The 18,418-nt window shown below is 44.7% G+C and overlaps 1 protein-coding gene across 6 annotated transcripts in view; it reads left to right on the plus strand.

The window, feature by feature from the left end:
- The window catches only part of SYTL3 (synaptotagmin like 3), a 96,742-nt gene that overhangs the window by 9,445 nt on the left and 68,879 nt on the right, over positions 1-18,418 (plus strand). For 4 of the 6 annotated variants that reach the window (XM_042987442.1, XM_042987438.1, XM_042987439.1 and 1 more), the window contains exons 2-4: positions 3,608-3,886; positions 5,629-6,279; positions 9,030-9,248. In XM_042987442.1, coding sequence (XP_042843376.1) covers positions 6,170-6,279; positions 9,030-9,248 — 329 coding nt within the window. In that variant the 5' untranslated portion in view covers positions 3,608-3,886; positions 5,629-6,169. The remainder of the gene's footprint in view (positions 1-3,607; positions 3,887-5,628; positions 6,280-9,029; positions 9,249-18,418) is intronic. The other 2 variants (XM_042987440.1, XM_042987441.1) reach the window with 2 other exon arrangements.

The raw sequence follows: 18,418 nt of genomic DNA on the forward strand, positions 1-18,418 counted from the left end.
AGGATGTCAGGAAGGCCATGTTCGTGCTCCGGAATTTGTTTATAGGCTGTGGAGAAGCTGGACTCCCGTGCTGGAGGAAGAATGTCACATTCCCGCCTCAGGGTCGGTAAATACACTGTTCCCACCTGAGAGATGCCCTCTCCACGCCTCAGACCAGCTCCTCCTCGTCCCCCAGGCTCGGTGGGTCTCCACTTTGCCACGAAGACACCTTGTGAGGGTTACAGATGTTACTCTCCTCTCTTACTCTGTCATCCTAGACAGTAACACGTAGCACAGTGCAAGGAGCATGCAAACTGATTTTGATAGATTTCATGTAATTCTTTTACTACCTCCGTGTTCTGCTCCAAAACATCGCATCAATCAAAACATCCGCAAGAGAAGTAGGTTTGTTTTATCCGTGTTTCAAAGACTATGAAACATATTCCAGCATGGTTTCTACTACAGGGGACTAGAATCTGTAAAGGTGTACCTCCCCCTGCTAACGCCAGGAGGTGGTTGAGATTCTCTCTGGCTTTCTTGGTGTTTACCATGGGCCTGTGCTGCTTACTGACTGGGAAGTTCGCTAAAAAACAACCACAAGCAACTTTAAAAATTAAAAATGAATTGTTACCACGGTTCTGGGGGCACTTTGTCTTGCAGAAATAGAGCACGAGCTAAGAACAGTTTTAGTGAATCATTGTGGAATGATTTGCAAAATGGGTCACAGAGTAGAATCTTCAAGTTAGCAGTTGATACAAAACTAAGAATTCAAATCCCAGTGCAGAAAGAGCCCCAGGGGGCGCCTGGGTGGCGCAGTCGGTTAAGCGTCGGACTTCAGCCAGGTCACGATCTCGCGGTCCGTGAGTTCGAGCCCCGCGTCAGGCTCTGGGCTGATGGCTCGGAGCCTGGAGCCTGTTTCCGATTCTGTGTCTCCCTCTCTCTCTGCCCCTCCCCCGTTCATGCTCTGTCTCTCTCTGTCCCAAAAATAAATAAAAAACGTTGAAAAAAAAATTAAAAAAAAAAAAAAAAAAAAAAAGAAAGAGCCCCAGAACTTCTCTTCAAGAGGATGGGAAAAAAAATGCAGCTGAAATAATTCAAATAATTTGCATCTTGAAAGAAGAACTCTGAGCTCTCAATTATAACCTGGAAATCAGACCTGAAATTACATGTGCAAATTCACAAACTAAAGTTCCCAGACCAAAACACAAAACGACCACCACCACCAACCAATTCTGAATTTCCCTTACCCCATTCTCCTACAAACCCAATAATGTGTTGCAACATGAACAAGAGAATTATACAATTTAATTTGTAAGTGACCTTAGAAATTGTTGGATCTTCTAATTCAGTGGTTTTTAAAACTATGAAATTCAATGCTTACTCATTATATGAAATATATTGTAATTCGCAATCTGGAAAATTCAGAACGTATTAAAAACCTTGAAGATATACTCTGTGTTTATAAAAGAGTTAAATTTTATCAGATAATTGTAATTTTTTCCCCCATTACATGGTCTGGTAAGATAGTCAACATTTGCATAGGAGTGTGAGACAGTTCTTTGTCACTCTGCCAACCAGAAGCACCCCACAAATTTCTAAAGATGTAAGGGTGTTACTGCCCCCATTGAAAATCTTGAATGAGTCCTAGGAAACAACCATGAAGCAACCATGGCTCAAACCTGTTACGTGGAAAGTCCAAGCCACCAGGCTAGGCAGGACACTAGGAGGACACTGGAGACCAAAGAGAAAACATCTTCCTCCACTTCTGTTAAATCTTGATATGACCGATCCTGGGGTGATGCCCTATGAACAGTACCGATTTATGACTCTGGAGTGATGCTGTCTGCAGTGCTGAGGGCATCACTTCAAAAGTCACCCCTTGGTTAGACAGGCTCTGGAGACAGATCCTTCAGGTCAAAGAAAAAGCACATTTCCATCTAACAATAGAAGGCTTTACTCCTAATAAATATTAGCCAAGTGCTTGTGTGACTGAAGGTTTACAGAAGTTAGAATCAAATTTCTGAAAGTCAAGGATAAAAAAACACAGTGGGATGGATACAGAACACCTACACCTCTAGTTTTCTAAGCTTATGCCAGCATCAATTTGGAATACCAGAAACCACCACGTTTGGCTCTCTATTTGAAATGCATTCAATGAATTGTGATTTGGTTCTATATTCTTAGCTTTAAAACCGATATAGTAACGATACCTCAAGCACAACTTTGCTACTTTCTGCCAAACCGCTGCTCAAATAATTGATTGTTTTCTTAGTCTATGCCCTTTATACCTCAAGGATGTCCTTCTTGTGTTCTTTCAGTTTATCAGAATGATATACTCCACCTTGGTTTTTTTTTAAGATTTGAATTTTACGTAATCTCTACACCCAATGAGGGGCTTGAACTTGCAATCCCAAGATCAAGAGTCACATGCTCTACCGACTGAGTCAGCCAGGTGCCCTTATACTACCTTGATTTTTCTTTTGTTTTGTTTCTTTATTTGGTTTTGCCTTGCTACTAAGAAGGTCAGAAATACGTCCATGCTCAAGTACAATGACTGTTTCACTGCAGGTTCCTGCTAGAAAGAATGATCTCCTCTTGCCACTCTGACTGCTGATATGTCTCTGACTTTATCTTAATTGTCCTCTGTGCTTTTATTGTAAGTAGCATCATATTCTTGTTAGACAGGGGATAGGGTGTAAATCACCAATCCAGTCGTGTGCTCAAGCACTTGAACAGTGTTGGCACTTGGCAGGTGTTCAGTAAGTATGTGCTGGATGGGTGGATGGGTGGATGGATGGATGGATGGATGGATCCTAGAAACAAACTGAATTTCACTTTTCTATAGCCAGGAGTGAATGGCCACTGAGGGGAGGGTTAGCTCCCTCTCATCCATGAAAAGGGCACTTCCCACTGGAGGCCCACAGCCATGGATTGGATAGAGGATGAGGAATGTTGTTAAATGATAATTGTATCCTGTATTTCTGTAAAACCCTGCCATCTGAACGAGTGAACATTTACATGTTCCAGGATTCCCCCAGTGAGTTCATTGGTCATGTCATTTCTAGCCTAGCACTGCACGACTAGAGCTAGAGGGTGGAGTACAAAAACCACCTGAAAAGAAAGCTCAGTGCACACAAATCATGTGTTTTGAGCCAAGTGCAAACCTCTTCATTTGAAAGACTTGAGGGGCGTCTGGGTGGCTCAGTCGGTTAAACGTCTGACTCTTGATTTCGACTCAGGTCATGCTCTCATGGTTGGTGAGTTAGAGCCTCACGTTGGGCTCTGTATTGACCATGCAGAGCCTGCTTGGGATTTTCTCTCTCTCTCTCTCTCTCTCTCTCTCTCTCTCTCTCCCTCTCTCTCTCTGCCCCTTTCCCCACCAAAATAAATAAAGAAACTTAAAAAATAAATAAATAAATAAAATTTAAAGACTTGAGAATCAGACCACTGATATAGTTCTTGGTCCAATGGTATGGTTAATGATTAGAAATAAGATGAAAGAAAGAAGAACCAAGGGGCAAGTTGAGAAGAAATAGGCTCATAAGGTTGGTGACTTATTGGGCCAATTTGCGCCTCACCTCTTGTCACTTGATGATACTTTATTCCACATTACTTTCCTCTTTTCCAGAAACTCAGATTCTTGGGGAACTAAGATCTACAAGTTCCATCCATTCATCTGGAAAGTGGGGACCAAGGAGAATCGAGGCTTTGCCACAGCCATGCAGCGATTACCAGCCAGGCTGGGCCAGAGCCCAGAGTCCTTGTTGATTTGTCATTTTCCCACCATCTAGATCGGATGCCTTTTGAGCGCAGGCACTGGCGAGAACCTTACTGAACACTAGAGGCCAAGTGTGCGCCTTTGCAGAGCTCTGCGACACCCTATTTGTCATGCAACCAGTGCATTTGGGTGAGCGATGTGTTTTAACTTTGTCTCATGACAGAGGAAATGACAAATCTAGACTCCCTTGAGCCGCGGGTCCTTAGCCTACAGGGCCATGAACTTGGATGGGGAAGGGATTCCACCTTTATTTATTTACCGCTAACTACAATATAGCATTTCCTTCCATTGTGAATATAGGCATCAAACCACAGAAGAACTAGCAGGACCTGTTGACTGTCACCAGTAGAAATCATAGATATTTTCATACCACAAGGCATGTTACAGATATCTCAAAATATGATTTATAATCACCACTTTGAAATTATAGTAGTTGTTACACTCATGACTTCATGCGTCAATGAACATATATATTCCTATATTAAAACATTTCAGTATAATTGATTCCCTTTGTAATTCAATGTATTTTATTTTATGCATTTAAGTACACAGGCTTCACTAGACTACCAAAGATTAAGAAAAAAAGAATAAGAATCTCTGCTTAAAGAAAATGATTCCTGGGGCGCCTGGGTGGCTCAGTCGGTTGAGCCTCCGACTTGGGCTCAGGTCATGATCTCGTGGTTTGTGAGTTTCGAGCCCCGCATTGGGCTCTGTGCTGACAGCTCAGAGTCTGGAGCCTGCTTCGGCTTCTGTGTCTCCCTCTCTCTCTGCCCCTAACCCACTCACATTCTGTCTCTGTCTCTCTCAAAAATAAACATTAAAAAAAAACTAAAAAAAAAAAAAAAAAAAAAAAGGAAATGATCCCTTAGGGCTCTATTAACCTCTTATTCAGTGATTTGTTATGAATCATAATATAATGTGAGTTTCTGTTGAAGCCCAACAAAAGGAGTTTAGGTTCTGAAGCATCGAAAGGAAGTCTTATTACTAAGGAAATCATGTAGATTTGATAACAAAATGGCATTTACAGAAGTATATTGATTTGATCTACACGTTCTGCATTTCACTGATCTGCATCTAGCCAGTGTTTTATCAATTCAATGCCATCTTCTTGGTTGGGGAGAGGAACAAATGGAAGGTCATGTGAGTCCAGTGTCACCAATGGTGGGTAAAGGCAGGGAGAATGTATACAGAACCTTTCAATCAGCATTAAACAGAAACGAGACCCCATTCATAAGGCAGTCCACGAAAACCATTAAAAAACAAATAATTGCTATATTGAGGTTGTGATGATGTCCCTTCACACCTCCCCAATTGATTAAAAGGTTTTTTTTTTTTTTGAGTTTTGAAGTTAATTGTAAAAATAATAGCTATGCGTTGAGCACATTGTTCTTCTAGTGTATTGTCAGTTAGGACGAGGTACATTAATCATGGACCTTTATGCCTCTAATCATGGAGATACTGGATTCCTATTAGAACAATTAAAGTTCAGAGTGGCTCAGTCGGTTGAGCGTCTGACTTAGGCTCAGGTCATGATCTCGCAGTTCGTGTGTTCAAGCCCCACGTTGGGCTCTTTGCTGTCAGCACAGAGCCCGCTTTGGATCCTCTGACCCCTGGCTCTCTGCCCCTCCCCCATACTCTCTCTCAAAATAAATAAATAAAGTTAAAAAAAAAACCAAAAGAACAATTCAAGTTTAGAAGTTTTGGCTTTGAGAAACATGAGAAGGCCAACTTAATAAAAGTTAAATTCTTAGGTTATCGCCGTGGCAGAAAGTGCAAGGGTCTGTGTGGAACACTCGGTGTTTCCGAAATAATGCCGCGGGCGAACGCAAGCCAGGAAAATGATGCCACTTTTGTTGCTGTCTTTTCTACAGGTGTTGACCTGGCTGGGCTTTTAATTACCATTACTGCTGACCTGAAAGCATTGGAGGCGAAGGTTATTTTCTAAACGTCCTCGATATTCTTCTCACCGCCTTTCGTAAGTTTCCTCCCACCGGGGCTCGCTTCCGCTTTGCAGAAATTATCTGCTTAGAGCCCTGCCTGATTTATAACAATCTCTGGCAAAACCCCAGAAAAGAGATAACACTCTTGTCTTCGACGGACCTCGGAGGCGGCAGCGGGACCCGGTGGAAAGGGTCTTCCGGAGGCCTGAGGCTCTGGGAGCCACCAGTCCAGCTGAGGGACAGCCTCTTGGGGCTTTCTTCTCCCTGAGGAGCGTGACGCAGTTAAAAAGGAGAAAAAAAAAAAAAAAAGAAAAGAGCCACAAGCCAAAGAGTTGCCAATGACATAGGAGAGGGAGCGCTTTCAAGCCACCGAGCGGCTCCTGGAGGCTCTGAGCTCACCCACCCCCAGCCAGGGGGCTCGGTCGTGGAGCGACACTCAACACGGGTCCGCGCACGAGAGACGAGAGACGGAATGGCCGGGGAAGTCAGTCTGAATTCCCTCCAGGAACTGGAACGCGAGGTCATCCTCCAGGTCCTGTACCGAGACCAGGCGGTTCAAAACATCGAGGAGGAGAGGATCCGGTATGCTGTCCCCGCGCCGCGCGATTCCCTGGGTGCTGGGCTTTTCCTGCGCACAGCACAGCCCGATGCCACTTGGCTGGCTGCTGGCTCCCTGCTGCCCACGGGGCGTCGCGTCCGCAAGCATCCCAGTGAGGGCTGGAGGCCAGGTGGCCCTGCCGTGTGACTGAGCTTCCCTGAGGGAGGAGGGAGGCTGCTTTTGTCATTCACTTAAAATTATGCCTCTCTGTGATAAGTGTGTTGTCTGCTGCCTGTCGCTTTGCTACTTCCTGGGAATAACTCAAAGGAAGATGTTCAGGCCTCTACTATACCTCTCAAGGGAAAGACCTCCAGGGAAGGGCCGCCTGCGTTGTGCGATCCTGCGGCAGATCTGGTGCGATCCTTCCCCGTCTTTTTCTTTGTGTGCTTTTGCTAACAAGTTGGCTTTGAGGGGAGGGGAGTGTAAAATATGAACCTGCTCAGCCAGTTCCCTGACTGATCTGCAATAGGCAGTTTCTTTCCTTGTCTGTCTTGAAGCTGCACCGGCTGTTTGGTAGTAGTTAACGCTTACTAAAGCACCGTATCAAAACCGCCCACCGATAGCGGTCAAGATCCACCTTTAGAAATGGTGATGCCTTGTTTATCAATGTTTATAAAGGATATGAAGTCTAGAAAATAAGTACATGGAATAGGCTTTTTTATTTTGTTTTGTTTTTAAACTTTTTTTTAAATGTTTATTTATTCTTTTTTTAATTTAATTTTTATTTTTTTTAATGTTTTATTTATTTTTGAGACAGAGAGAGACAGAGCATGAACAGGGGAGGGGCAGAGAGAGAGAGGGAGACACAGAATCTGAAACAGGCTCCAGGCTCTGAGCTGTCAGCACAGAGCCTGATGCGGGGCTTGAACTCACAGACCACGAGATCATGACCTGAGCTGAAGTCGGACCCTCAACCGACTGAGCCACCCAGGCGCCCCCAATGTTTATTTATTCTTGAGAGACAGAGTGTGAGTGGGGGAGGGGCAGAGAGCGAGAGAAGACACAGAATCCGAAGCAGGCTCCAGGCTCCGAGCTGTCAGCACAGAGTCCGACGTGGGGCTCGAACCCACGAACCATGAGATCATGACCTGAGCTGAAGTTGGACACTTAACTGACTGAGCCACCCAGGGTCCCCTGTTTTTAACATTAAAACAATTTTTTTTAATGTTTACTTATTTTTGAGAGAGAGAAAGAGAGACAGAGTGTGAGTGGGAGAGGGGCAGATAAAGAGGGAGACACAGAATCAAGAGCAGGCTCCAGGCTCTGGGCTGACACCACAGAGCCCAACACGGGGTTTGAACCCACGAACCATGAAATCATAACCAGAGCCAAAGTCGGACGCTTAACTGACTGAATCACCCAGGCGCCTCTTTTAAAATTTTTTTTAATGTTTATTTATTTTTGAGAGAGAAAGAGGACGAGTGGGGGGACTAAACATTTTTTAAAGTTTATTTATTTTGAGAGAGAGACAGACAGACAGACAGGGCAAATCCCAAGCAGGCTCTGTGCTGTTAGCTCAGAGCCCGATGTGGGGCTCAGTCTCATGAACTGTGAGATCATGACCTAAGCTGAAATCAAGAGTCACATGTTCAACCACCTGAGCCACTCAGGTGCCCTGTATTTTGTTTTGTTTTTAATGACAGAACTCCTTCAGAGTTTGCCAAGAAAAATGCACATATAAAATAAAACTTTGGGCAACCAAATGCTTGAGAAATGAGAGAAATTTGCTGGTTAACTGAAAGGTACAATGTTTTTTCTGTACTCCTCGGTTATCCCAAAGCTCTCTAAATGTACTTATACTTTCTTCCACTAAAAAATAGAATACACTGAACAAAATGGAATTGTCTTTGATGATTGGAGGTCTTTCAGTGATTTAGAAACGTCATTTTGAATATCAACAAAGTAACATGGACACCGTGGAAAGGAAGCTTTGTTCCAGAGGGACAAAGGGACATTTGCCCTGACTGTAGGGCAAATCCTGCAAGTTGAATGTAAGCTATTTCTTTGGGACTGGCTTCTCTCTTCTAAAAGTAGGTGGCAGAGACATTTCATAAAAGAGTATTCTGGTTAATGACACCTCTCTGGGGTCCAGTGTAAGGTCCCTTTGCACTTGTGCTATTGTCTAGGGGAAATAGGTATTGGGGGTGAACTGACCACCCATAAAAAAACAAAAACAAACAAACAAACAAAAACAGTAGCAAAAGCATAGCATCAGTTGAATAATTGTGTTGGATAACTTATGACAATAGCAAGTGTGTATGTTCTATCTTTATAGTTCTTTCCATGCCTTCTGTATTAAAATTGATGCCATGCTCTGTGTGTGTGTGTTTTGTTTTGCTTTGTTTTGTTTTGTTTTCTTCTCCCACTGTTCTTGCTAACCATTATGACGCCCTTTGGGCGTGGTGGGATGAGCCTAGAACAAAGTGAGTAGCTAACTCATCTGTGCCAGGAATTTGTTATGCTTTGCCATTTGGTCTTCTCAGCATCCCTGGGAGATCACCTTTTTCTCATCTCTGTTTCACAGTTGAGAAAATCTCTGAGCCTCTTTTTGGAAGGTTGAGTGAGACCCCTCGCTTTCAGGGCCATGTTGTCGCCTGGGGGTGTCGGATGCCAAAGCGCCGTCTGCCTTCTCCTGCTGTGAGCGGCAGCATTGGGGCTCTTGCCACGTAGGAGTGTGCCTCGCACCTGTCCTTCCATTCAGTCCTGTCTCATCGTTTGACTCTTTGGGTCGCAGGAAACTGAAGACGCACCTGCAGCATCTCAGGTGGAAAGGAGCAAGGAGCGTGAGCCCGGAATACAAAGAGAAGTCCTGCGCACGCTGCCAGTGCCAGCTCGGGCTTCTGCTGAACCGGGGGGCCGTGTGCAAGGGCTGCAGCCACCGCGTGTGCTCCGAGTGCCGAGTCTTCCTGCAGAGGACCCACGCCTGGAAGTGCACCGTGTGCTTTGAGGACAGGTGAGATTGCCCGGGTGTTCACTTCCTCCTGTGGACTCAGCCCTGGAGACGGTCCCAGACACACCCCCGACAGAGAGAGCTGTCCCTCCTCAAAGGTTCATAGAGTGCTTAATACAAAGCTACCTTTCTAGACTTGGAAATTTTAGTAATTTAAAAATAAATTTTATTAAATAAAAAAGATATTTTTAAATTTGCAAACGTTTGTTTGTAATGGCTGAGGATGGGCTAACCCAGGAGTTAAGATCCATTTGGATTTTGTAACTAGGTACCTAAGTTTTCTCAGAGCTTAATTTATCTCTTTCAGAGAAAGTGGAGTGAATTTTAACCTAGGGAATATTAGAGTGATTCTGTGTAGCTTTATTTATTTATTTAGTTAGTTAGTTATTTATGTATTTAAGAGGAGGGGTGCCTGGGTGGCTCAGTTGGTTAAGTGTCTAACTTCAGCTCAGGTTATGATCTTGTGGTTTATGGGTTCAAGCCCCGCATCGGGCTCTGTGCTGACAATGCAGAACCTGCTTGGGATTTTCTCTCTCCCTCTCTTTCGGCCCCTCCCCAGCTTGCACTTTCTCCCTCTCTCTTAAGATAAATAAACTTAAAAAAAAGAGAGAGAGTGTGTGTGTGTACACGCGAGCAGGGGAGGGGCAGAGACAGAGAACTTTTTTTAAAAAAAATGTTTATTTATTTATTTTGAGAGAGAGGGAGCGAGTGCACGAGCAGGGGGAGAGGCAGAGAGAGGGAGAGAGGGAATCCCAAGCAGGCTCTGCACTATCAGTTCAGAGCCCAACATGGGGCTTGACCCCTTGAACTGTGAGATCATGACCTGAGCCAAAATCAAGAGTTGGACACTTAACTGACCAAACGACCCAGGTGCCGAGAGAGAGAGAGAAAGAGAGAGAGAGAGAGAGAGAGAGAGAGAGAGAGAGAGAGAGAAAGAGACAGAGAAAGAGAATCTTGAGCAGGCTTGATGCTCAGTGTGGAGCCTTAAGCGGACTCAATCCCATGACCCTGGGATCATGACCTGAGCCAAAATCAAAAGTTGGATGCTCAACCAACTGAACCACTCATATGCCTCATGTTATTTTTAAAAATATCTTTTTGAGGTATAATTGACATATAACGTTATATTGATTTCAGGTGTGCAACATAATGTCTAGATATTTGTATGCATTGCACGGTGATTGGCACAGTACATCTTACTACCATCCTCCTAATCTCTGCTTCAATTCTGCATGATAACCTTGCCGGGTAGAGTATTCTTGGTTGGAAGTTTTTTTCCTTTCAGTACTTCCTTTCCCACTCTCTCCTGGCCTGCAAATTCTAATGAAAAAATCTGCTGATCATCTTATGGGGGTTCCTTGTATGTCGCAAGTTGTTTTTCTCTTGTTGCTCTTAAGATTCTCTTTTTATCTTTAACTTTTGACATTTAATTATACTGGGCTTGGTGCGATCTCTTTGGATTCGTCTTACGTGGAACTCTCTGGTATTCCTGGACCTGGCTGGCTGTTTTTCTTCCCAGGCTAGGGAACTTTTCAGCCATTATTTCTTCAAATAATTTTCTGCTCCTTTCTCTCTCTTCTCCTTCTGGACCCTGTCATGTGAATGTTAATTATTCCACTTGATGTTGTCCCATGGGGCTCTTAGGTTGTCTTCATTTTTTTTTTTTTTTTCACTTTGCTGCTGTTTGGGTGAGCTCCACTGCTGTGTCTTCCAGATTGTTGATCTGTTCTTCTGCTTTGTCTGGTCTGCTGGTGAACCCCCTTAGTTATGCCTCAGCTCTGTGACTTCTGTTTGGCATGTGCTGATCTTTTCTCTCTTTGTTGATGGTCTCACCACATTCATCTGGTCTTCTCCTGAGTCTGCCCAGCATCTTTATGACCGTTACTTTGACTTCTTTATCAGACAGATTTATCTTTATCTCTGTTAAATTAAGGCCTTTTTCTGAGATTTCGTCTTCTTCTTGCATTTGGAATGTACTTCTCTGTGTCTTCATTTGGCTTGACTCTCTCTGTGTGTTTCTATACATTAGGACAAACAGCAACCTCTCCCCATCTTGAAGGAGTGGACTTGTATGGGTGATGAACCTTGTTGTTCAACCTTGCCCTAGCTCTTTCTTGTCTTCCCCAACCCTTGTGATTGCCCAAGCAGCCTGATTTATTCCTCTTTTTTCAATTTTTTAATGTGTATTTTTGAAGGAGAGAGAGACACACACACAGAGCATGAGTGAGGGAGGGACAGAGAGAGAGGGAGACACAGAATCCAAAGCAGGCTCCAGGCTCTGAGCTGTCAGCACAGAGCCCAGTGCAGAGCTCAAACTCATGAGCTGTGAGACCATGACCTGATCCAAAGTTGGATGCTTAACCGACTGAGCCCCCCACCCCCCAAATTCTCTAAAGGGCTCTGTTGGTGTGCTAAGACCTGTCAGCGTTCCAAAAGGAAAGATCTGTTAGAACCTAGTTTCAGGCTGATTGGAAGCCAGATCTGTAGGCAGCAGCTTTTAAAGTATGCAAACATATCCAGTCCTGTGGGACCACAATCGTAAACTGAGCTGGCCTCTAGACCAGGAGATCTGAAGGTGCCCTTTGGGTGGAGGTTACAAAACTCAGGGCTCCAGACAAGTGTATAAGCTCCTTCCTAGGAGGTACCAGAGAGCCGTAGTGAGGCCAGGGGAGAGTGTAAGGATTGTGTCTCCCTGCATATGTTCCCTGAAACAGCTCATAACCTCCAGTTTTATGGCGAACGTGAAGTCTGTCCCTCAGGCTAAAGCTCCAGGACAAGTAAATGGATCTTTTTCACAGGGAGACTGGGGACATGCTTCAGTCTACTGTCTGTGCAGCCCTGGGGCTTGCAGCCTGCCAAGAACCGTCTTTACGATTGTTACAGTCCCGTGGTGCCCAGGAACGTGAGCTCTCTGGCTGCCAGGGCCAGGTGACCAATGGGTGTCCTCTGTGTGGGCTGTGCGCACCTGCTGGCTTTGCGGTGCAGCTGGGGAGTGCGGAGGTTGGAGCGTGCCTACTGGCTTCAGCAAGGCAGGGGGAGGACGCCGTGACCTCTCACCCCGCTGGCCTTAGCCAGGCAGTGGGACAGTGCGACGTCTGCACTACCAGGGTAGAGAGCCAGTGCAAAAATGGTGCTCGTCTCTGGAGAGGGTCCCAACTGCCCCTTGCCCCTCTGACAGGCGCTTTAATACTAGCAAATGAACCTCCTTCACATAGAGTCTTGATGCTTTTCACACTTGCTTTGGTCCTGGGTCTCCATGGGAGTGAGACCACAAGCCCCTTTGCACATAAGCCTCATCGTTTCTCTAAGCCAGACCTTTCGGGGGCACATCTCTCTGCGGCAGGTCCCACGGGTTGGTGTTCCTGGCATGGGGCACGAACCCCTCGCTCCTCTAGGAGAAAGCCCGTGATTATAAGATCCCTCCCTGTCGTGGATCTCTGTGCCGGGGCGGGGTTTTTGTTGAGCCCGTGTCTCGGCCCTTCCGACCCACCTCAGTGTGGTCTCCTTATCCTTTGCCGTGGAGGAGCAGGTGAGCCGGCTTTCAGGGCTTCCTCAGAGGGAGGTGTTCCACGAGGCTGCAGATTTGGGGTGCCCGTGGGCGGAGGCGGGTTCTTCCCACACCACCACGTTCCCACGCAGCTCTAGATAAGGCCTTTTGGAAGGGGGCAAGCTGACTTCTATCGGATACTTGAAATGAAGAAATGCGTGATAGAGAAGTTGTGAGGTCTTTAACCATTTTTTGCCACAGAGTTGGTATTTTCAACCACCCATTTTGAACACGATAAAGAGGGTGTTTGGCTTGGGTTCCCGCTTTTCTTTCTTTTTTTTTTTTTTTAATTTTTTTTTTTTAACGTTTAATTATTTTTGAGACAGAGAGAGACAGAGCATGAATGGGGGAGGGTCAGAGAGAGAGAGGGAAACACAGAATCTGAAACAGGCTCCAGGCTCTGAGCTGTCAGCACAGAGCCCGACGCGGGGCTCGAACTCACGGACTGTGAGATCATGACCTGAGCCGAAGTCGGACGCTTAACCGACCAAACCACCCAGGCGCCCCGGGTTCCCGCTTTTCAAAGCAAGCATGCGCTGTTCATCTATTCCTTGAAAACGCAAGAGGAGACGTTTCTGTCTGCTGGGGTCAGCGTGCACGAGGGCATCGCAGAACGCAGAGGGAGGGAGAAATGTTTGCTTGGTGTGAGTCTAGGAGAATCATCGGAGACTTTGAGATTTGAAAACAACTTCTAAAAATTGCTGAAGTGCGAGGGCCCTGGACAGAGATCACGCGGTGTGCGTGCGCTGGCCGGGTTTTCTCTCCCCCTAAACTGGAAGCTTGTGTTTATTGGGCGCCTGCCATTAATCACCTCAAACCTCCTGTCCCTTCTCGAGGCTTCATTTCAATCCCTCATCCAGAGAGAAGTGGTTTGACCAGCTTTTGCTTTGCTCCTTTACTTCTGTGGCAGCTGCCGAATCACAGACTTCAGTCAGCTGAGTCTGCACATTTTATATGTGCTCCTTGGTTTGTGGAGGCCAGTGTCCTTCAGGCTTTTCTTTTCTCCTTTTGCTAGTGCTCCCTGCTCAAGCCCTGCAGGCTTTTCTTACCTTGAGAAGGAAAGACGGAGATTTGCTGTGAGCCGGCCACACTGTGCTCACGTAGGCCCGGGCTCTAGAGAGAGTGGGAAACAATTCCAAAGAATGTCTGGAAAGGTCTTAAGATTTTCTTCCCTCGTTTCAATCAGCCATATGTATTTGAAGTCTAATGGTAAACATTGCCCGCCAAGGGATTAAATTCAGCATTTTTTTTTTTTTTTGTCTTCTAGTAGTTAACTATAAGTTAAAAATCAAAACAAAAGGACAAGGCTGAGGCAATCTCCCGGGAAGCCGGCGGTGTTGAAATCTCTCCACCCGAGAGGGCGTCATGTCCTGGCTCTTGTAACTCTACCCGCGAAGGACACAGAGTGTGATTTCTAAAACCCTGGCTTCCTTATTTTGAAATCAGGTTGCTTTTCAAAATACCTAAGATAATTGCATTACTAGGAGTCCATTGCCCCAGGAAATTGTATGGGGAGAGAAGGAAATAATTTATAACAACACACACTTTCTCGTTTTCCTTTCTTTGCAGCCCTATGTCCTCTCTCTGGTTTTGTCACCCTGCCCTGCTATCCTATTTCAGGGCCAAAGCAGAGCCTGGTAAAACTTTAGAGTATTTGACAGTCATAACTGAGCTGGGTCCTAGAGGGGTGATTGAGCCCCATGTTTTCCTCTCCCTGGGTCACCTTCAGCTGGAGACTCAGTCCTTGGGAAGAAGTGGATCCATCATGGAACCAGGAGGAGGGAAGGAGGTTTTTTAAATCCAGAAAGAAGAAGGAGTAGGCTAGCAGTTTTAAAAAAGTAAAACCAGGGGTGCCTGGGTGGCTCAGTTGGTTAAGTGTCCGACTTTGACTCAGGTCATGATCTCATAGCTTGTGAGTTCGAGCCCCATGTCAGGCTCTGTGCTGACAGCTCGGAACCTGGAGCCTCCTTCAGATTCTGTCTTTCTCTCTCTCAAAAATAAATGAACATTAAAATAAATAAATAAATAAATAAATAAATAAATAAATAAATAAATAAAACCAACTTACAAATTGGCGCAAAAGGCCTATGGAATGTGCCTTGGGGTTCTGTGGAGGTTCCAGGAGACCTTTGAGGTTTCTGCTACAGGCAGGTTTTCTCTCCAAGAGCTGCTAAAGGTCACGAGGAGCTCAGAGGATGGAGGGCTGAGCTGGTTCGAGGGGACTTTCAGAGTATCTGTGGTTGGAGTATTTCTGGAAGAGGGTCAGTGGGAGAGAGGGAGACAGGCATCCTCAGGGAGAGAGGACAGTGTGGGAATGAGTGTCTAGCATTTCTTTACACTGCATGTTTCATTTAAACCTTAAAACACTTTTATGGGGCAGCTTCAACTATTATTCTAATTTTACAGGTGAAGAAACAGAGGCTAAGAGACATAAGAAAGTTAGCCCAAGGTCAGGGAGTCAGTTAGATGAAAACCCTGGTCTCCTGAATCCCATCCCTCCTAGATCTCTGCCCCGTCCTACCTGAAGGGAGAAAAGCCACTCAAAAGATTTTGGATCTTGGGGGCACCTGGGTGGCTCAGCCAGTTAAGTGTCTAACTGTTGATTTTGGCTCTGGTCATGATCTCACAGTTCGTGGGGTTGAGCCCTGTATCAGCACAGAGCCTGCTTGGGCTCTCTCTCTCTCTCTCTCTCTCAAAAATAAATAAACATTAAAAAAAAGAGAGAGAAGACCTTGGATATTGGACCATAGGAAATGGGGTGTGAACCATTGCCAAAAGAAAGCCATACCAAAGTGGACCAGCGTTCTGCAGGGCAACCCAGGGGACAGGAAGATGAAGGCCAATGATCCAAGAGAGTCTTTGCGGTGAAGGGGCTATGAAGTGATGAGGCTGGAGGCGAAAAGAACTCGGGAGTAAAAGAGAAGCAGTAAGAAAAGACCCCAGGAAACAAAGACAAGTTGGAAAGGACTTGGGAGAACAAAGTTGGTTGAAAGTTGCTTCCAGTCGTGAGGAGACGTATATTGTCCTTAGCAGGAGCCATCCAAAGAGGCTGATTTAGGAGAAGGAAAGAAGAGAAAGAGACATAAATATCCTTGCTTCTTTGGTTGATTACCACAACCCCCCACCCTCAAGTATACAGACAGTTTCCGCGATGAAATGGCACGAGGTTAACAACCATGTTGAAATAGGTCAAGGAGACTAAGCTTTATATTTACTTGTTTGTTTTAGCTTTTGTTTTAAAAAATAAGATTGAGGTTGATGGCTTAGGTTCACACTGATTGTTTTCCCTTCAAAATTATTTACTGTGCAATAGCATCAAATTCCACGTGTCTAGAAAAAACCTGCTCATCTCCCTGAAGTAGATTGCTGAGGACTTACACGTGTTCAAGACATTTTCTCTTCAAACTGTGATCGTTTCTCTTGCTTCGTAATCGGCTGTGACCATAAACAATCATTCATTCATTCTTTAGCCTCAGAGATTTGTTGGAATGCTTTCTCGGTTTCATTAGGCACATTTGCTATTTATAAAATAACTAGAGCAGAGATTTTAGAGTTAGGGTTTCAGATGGTAGGGGGCAGTACTGTTGATTTCAGAGTATGGGCTGCTCACATTCCTGTGATGAACTATGCCTGAGGCTAACGGACAGAAACCTAAGCGTGTCCCGTTCCAAACTGATACAGACGTTGGCATTTATTGTCACGTTCTTAGTTCTCAGGTTGGGATTTGCATTAATGCTGCAGAGCAGTAAGGGTTAAATACGATTTTGGAATTTATTAAAGGGGATTTTTGTTGTTGTCGTCCAAATACATTTTAGATTGGGATTTAGATGTAAAGATATCATTAGAGGATGACGTATTTTTTGCAACGCGTAAAATAATTGTTGTTGAAAATCAAGTGACATTTCAAGACAAGTTCTCTAACAATTGTATTTCCTGTTTAAAGTTAAACTTCCCAGAGTTTGGAAAATATAATCTTTGAACTTTCAGACTGCTACCCCCGGTGTTTTCCTAATCCCATGTTTTGATAAAATACTGAATCCCCACTTTATCCCCATCAAGGGAAATAGCCAATGTATGAGAATGGAATAATTTGCGGTCATTATTGTAAACACTTCTGCTCTTCGTGTGAGTAAAAGGTCTAACTCTACGAAATATTGAAAAGAAATTGAATGCTGGGTGTGGTATGGGAGAGCTGGAAAAGAAGGAGTTTAGTTTGATGCCAGGGTTAAAGTGACATTTCTTTGCTGCCTGTCTTCTATTTCAAGACCTGATTTTTTTTTCTAATCTCATTTTAATACTCGATCTCAGCCGAAAGGCCAAGAAGCAATTTTTCTAATCTGGTTTTGAACATTGCTGATGGAGACTATGCTCATGTGTTTCACACCAAAAAGTATACACAAGTTAAATATATTGAGTAAAATATTTCACATAGTTGTATGTTTGCACATTTTCTTTCTTTCTTAAAATTTTTTTTAATGTTTATTTCTTTTTGAGAGAGAGAGAGAGAGAGAGAGAGATGGAGTGCAAGTGGGGGAGGGACAGAGGAAGAGGGAGACACAGAATCTGAAGCAGGCTCCAGGCTCTGAGCTGTCAGCACAGAGCCAGATGCGGGACTGGAAACCACGAACCGTGAGATCATGACCTGAACTGAAGTCGGACGCTTAACCAACTGAGCCACCCAGGTGCCCCTCTTGCACATTTTTGAGAGATTAGCCACTGAATCTAATTTCACAAGGGAAAAGCCTTTTGTTCTTTGAAAATGAAGTGTTTTTTTCCTGTCAGTTCTGACTTACAGATGGCATCTGCTTTGGTCCTCACGACAGCATGGCTGTTTCACACGGCTTGTGTATATTGCTTTCTCTAGGAATGCGATAGATGGTAATCAGATATAGGATCATGACGTCCTTTCTAATCCATTGACCAGATGGAAGTAATGACTGTTTAATATTCTTTGAAGTCTTATGCTACTAAAACATACAGTAAAAAGGTAGACATTTATAGGACATTTTGAGAAAAATTTTATTTTGAAAAGTATTTTGTGCGTACCAAAGGGAATACCTTCACAGTAGTTTGACTATCATTCCTTTTGTCGAGGCTGAAATTTCTTCTGCAATCAGTGCTTGATTAGTCATGGCAGGCTCTTGCTTTTAAAACCTTTCTTTGAGATTAGTAAGCTTTCTGTACCATTAATTCTCTTATTCATACTTGACATTGTCACCTCACTCAGCCGAGCTGAAACTTTTCACCCGACAGGGAAGGTCAGAGCGAGGAGGCTGCCGTCCCAGCTGGCACTTTGCCTGGTAGGGAAGTGTTGCTTCAGTTAACACTCTGAGCTAGAGTTAAGGGTACTGGCAGGCGTAGGGATGCCGGGCAGGCTGGTGGGTCCTTTGAAGTCATGTCTTCATGGGAATTTCCACAACAGCCTACCCATGCCCTTAGGTCAGACCAAAGCACATTCCAACGCCAGAGAGAAGTCATGTGTGGATTTGGCGATTTTAGATGTTTCAACTCCTGTACCGTTCCATTAATGCAGATATTTAAGAATCAGTATTTTGTTGAAAGAAAGTTGCCCACGGATTTCTCGCTAATGTTAAAGCTGACCTCTGTATGAGATCTGAAACACCTT

Source organism: Panthera tigris, chromosome B2, assembly GCF_018350195.1.
Source record: "Panthera tigris isolate Pti1 chromosome B2, P.tigris_Pti1_mat1.1, whole genome shotgun sequence".
Classification (NCBI taxonomy): Eukaryota; Metazoa; Chordata; class Mammalia; order Carnivora; family Felidae; genus Panthera; species Panthera tigris.